Below are 2,004 nucleotides of genomic sequence, written 5' to 3'. Positions count from 1 at the left end.
AATCCCTAATTAATCTCACTCAATTTTTTAAATCTCATTCAAGAATTAAGCATAATTAAAAGTGGGGACCAAGGACACATGACACTCTTTTAAGAATATTCTAACTTACAAGGCCTATAAAAATGAGAAGACAAAAAAAAAAGACTTAAGAACTCATGAATTTTCATCAACAGGCAAGACACGCACATGCACAATGGCTGCGAAAAATGTATCTTCTTCTAGCTATTTTCTCCACATTTATTGCAAGGGATTAACCCACCCATTCCATATATATTCAGATAAAGAAATATATATAGATGATCTAGCTAGTATCCTGAAAATTAATTTACGCAATATAATTAAAGAGGAAAAAAGATATAGTGCATGTGATCTTAAAAAGATATCAGCACAATTATATTGTATGCACAATTCAGCTAATTAACATTTGATATAGTTCAACCACATCAATCTAATCTACAAACAATTCACAATTCAGAACCCCCCACCCCTTTCAAAAAGTATATTTATAAAGATTGTACAAATTAAAATAAGATCTAAATTCTGTCTTTATTAGTTTTACCTAATCAAACCCTAATTTTCCCCAAAAAATAAAAATAAATTAGGTTTCAACCTCCTTCTGCTTCCACTCTAACCCTATGAATCTGCAGGGAGAAAACCTGATCTTATACTCCGAAATCGTCTCGAGTTTAGGCGACCAGAGCTGATCCCTGGGCCCCACCAGCTGACTGTAATGCTTCTGCAACTCCGGCGTGCTGCACAAAACGCTACTAGGACTGGCGCCGCCGTCGCCGTCGCCGTCCACCTTACTCTCCCCGGCGATCAATCTGGCGATGAACTCCGGCATGACCTTGATCAAGACCCTACCGTCGGAGCCCTTGAGGTACTCGAAGGGGCAGTCCTTGAACCTGACCGGGCTGCCCGGCCTGCAGTGGGAGGCGAGGGCGGCGAGGGACGAGGTGGAGAGGACGTTGCTCGTGATGCAGTCGAGCGGCAGGAGGAAGTAGGTCCGGCCGGGGACGAGGTGGTCGTCGATGGCCAGCGACGGGATCGGGTGCCCGATGAAGAACGACGCCGCGTCGCACACCATGTGCTCCGGGAACTCGAACATTATCTCGCCGGCGAGGTGCTTGCGGCCGGTGAGGATCCTGGTGCCGCCCCCGCCGCCGCCGCCTATGAGTTTGACGGCGGCGGATGGCGGGCAGAAGCAGGCGTTGCCCATTGAGTTTGTGAATTGGAAATTAGGTTAGAATAATTGAAGGTATTGATGGATGGTTGGGTTAGAAAATGTAGGTGCGCGTTATGTTATATATACAGATATTAATTGCATGAAGGGAGAGGATATTGACTTTGAGAGAGTCCGCCAAAGCCTACATAAAATACATGATGAGAGAGAAGGAGAAGAGAGAGAGAGAGAGAGTATCTTATTGAGCGGGGCAGAGGTAGGGGTGTAAGTGAGTCGAGCTAGCTCGCGAGCTACTCGGGATCGGCTCGAAGATTACTCGAAATCGACTCGATGTTAGTCGAGTCGAGCTCGAGCTCGAGCTACTCGAGTTGGTACCGAGCCCGAGTTCGAGTTTCATGATACTCGACTCGTTAGGCTCGCGAGCCTAATCGAGCTCAAGTAATTAGTATATAATATATTATATATTAGCCCAAAATTAAATATATTTAAAACCCACAAAATGGCCCAAACGAGCTCGAGTTCACCGAGTTTGAACGAGCTCGAGCTCAACGAGCTTAAATGAGCTCGAGCTCGAGCTCAAACTCGAGCAAGACTCCACAATCGAGCTTAACCGAGTCGAGCTCGAGCTTACAAATATGGCATCGAGTCGAGCTCGAGCTCAAAAAAATCAAGCTCGGCCGAGTCGAGCTCGAGCTCGAGCTTCATCAAAATAGTCGAGCTCGAGTCTGAGCATGGCAATACTCGACTCGACTCGGCTCATTTACACCCCTAGGCAGAGGGGATGGGGCGGGTCGGTGCGTGGTCAGTAAAGTCGGCTGAGT

At 46.5% G+C, this 2,004-nt stretch overlaps 1 protein-coding gene across 1 annotated transcript; it reads right to left on the bottom strand.

Moving 5' to 3' along the window:
* Positions 1 to 598: 598 nt before the first annotated feature.
* LOC131004996 (uncharacterized) lies at positions 599 to 1,219 on the bottom strand. Its single transcript, XM_057931776.1, has one exon. The coding sequence runs from the start codon at positions 1,217 to 1,219 to the stop codon at positions 599 to 601; it is 621 nt and encodes a 206-aa protein (XP_057787759.1).
* Between the last annotated feature and the right edge of the window lie 785 nt (positions 1,220 to 2,004).

Source organism: Salvia miltiorrhiza, chromosome 1 (genome assembly GCF_028751815.1).
Source record: "Salvia miltiorrhiza cultivar Shanhuang (shh) chromosome 1, IMPLAD_Smil_shh, whole genome shotgun sequence".
In the NCBI taxonomy this organism is placed as follows: domain Eukaryota; kingdom Viridiplantae; phylum Streptophyta; class Magnoliopsida; order Lamiales; family Lamiaceae; genus Salvia; species Salvia miltiorrhiza.
Note: the sequence above shows the minus strand (reverse complement) of the source record. Positions and strands in the feature narration are given on the sequence as shown.

What these genes read in the sequence shown, in the direction of transcription:
- LOC131004996 (XM_057931776.1), bottom strand. Translation starts at nt 1,219, where the DNA reads ATGGGCAACGCCTGCTTCTGCCCGCCATCCGCCGCCGTCAAACTCATA.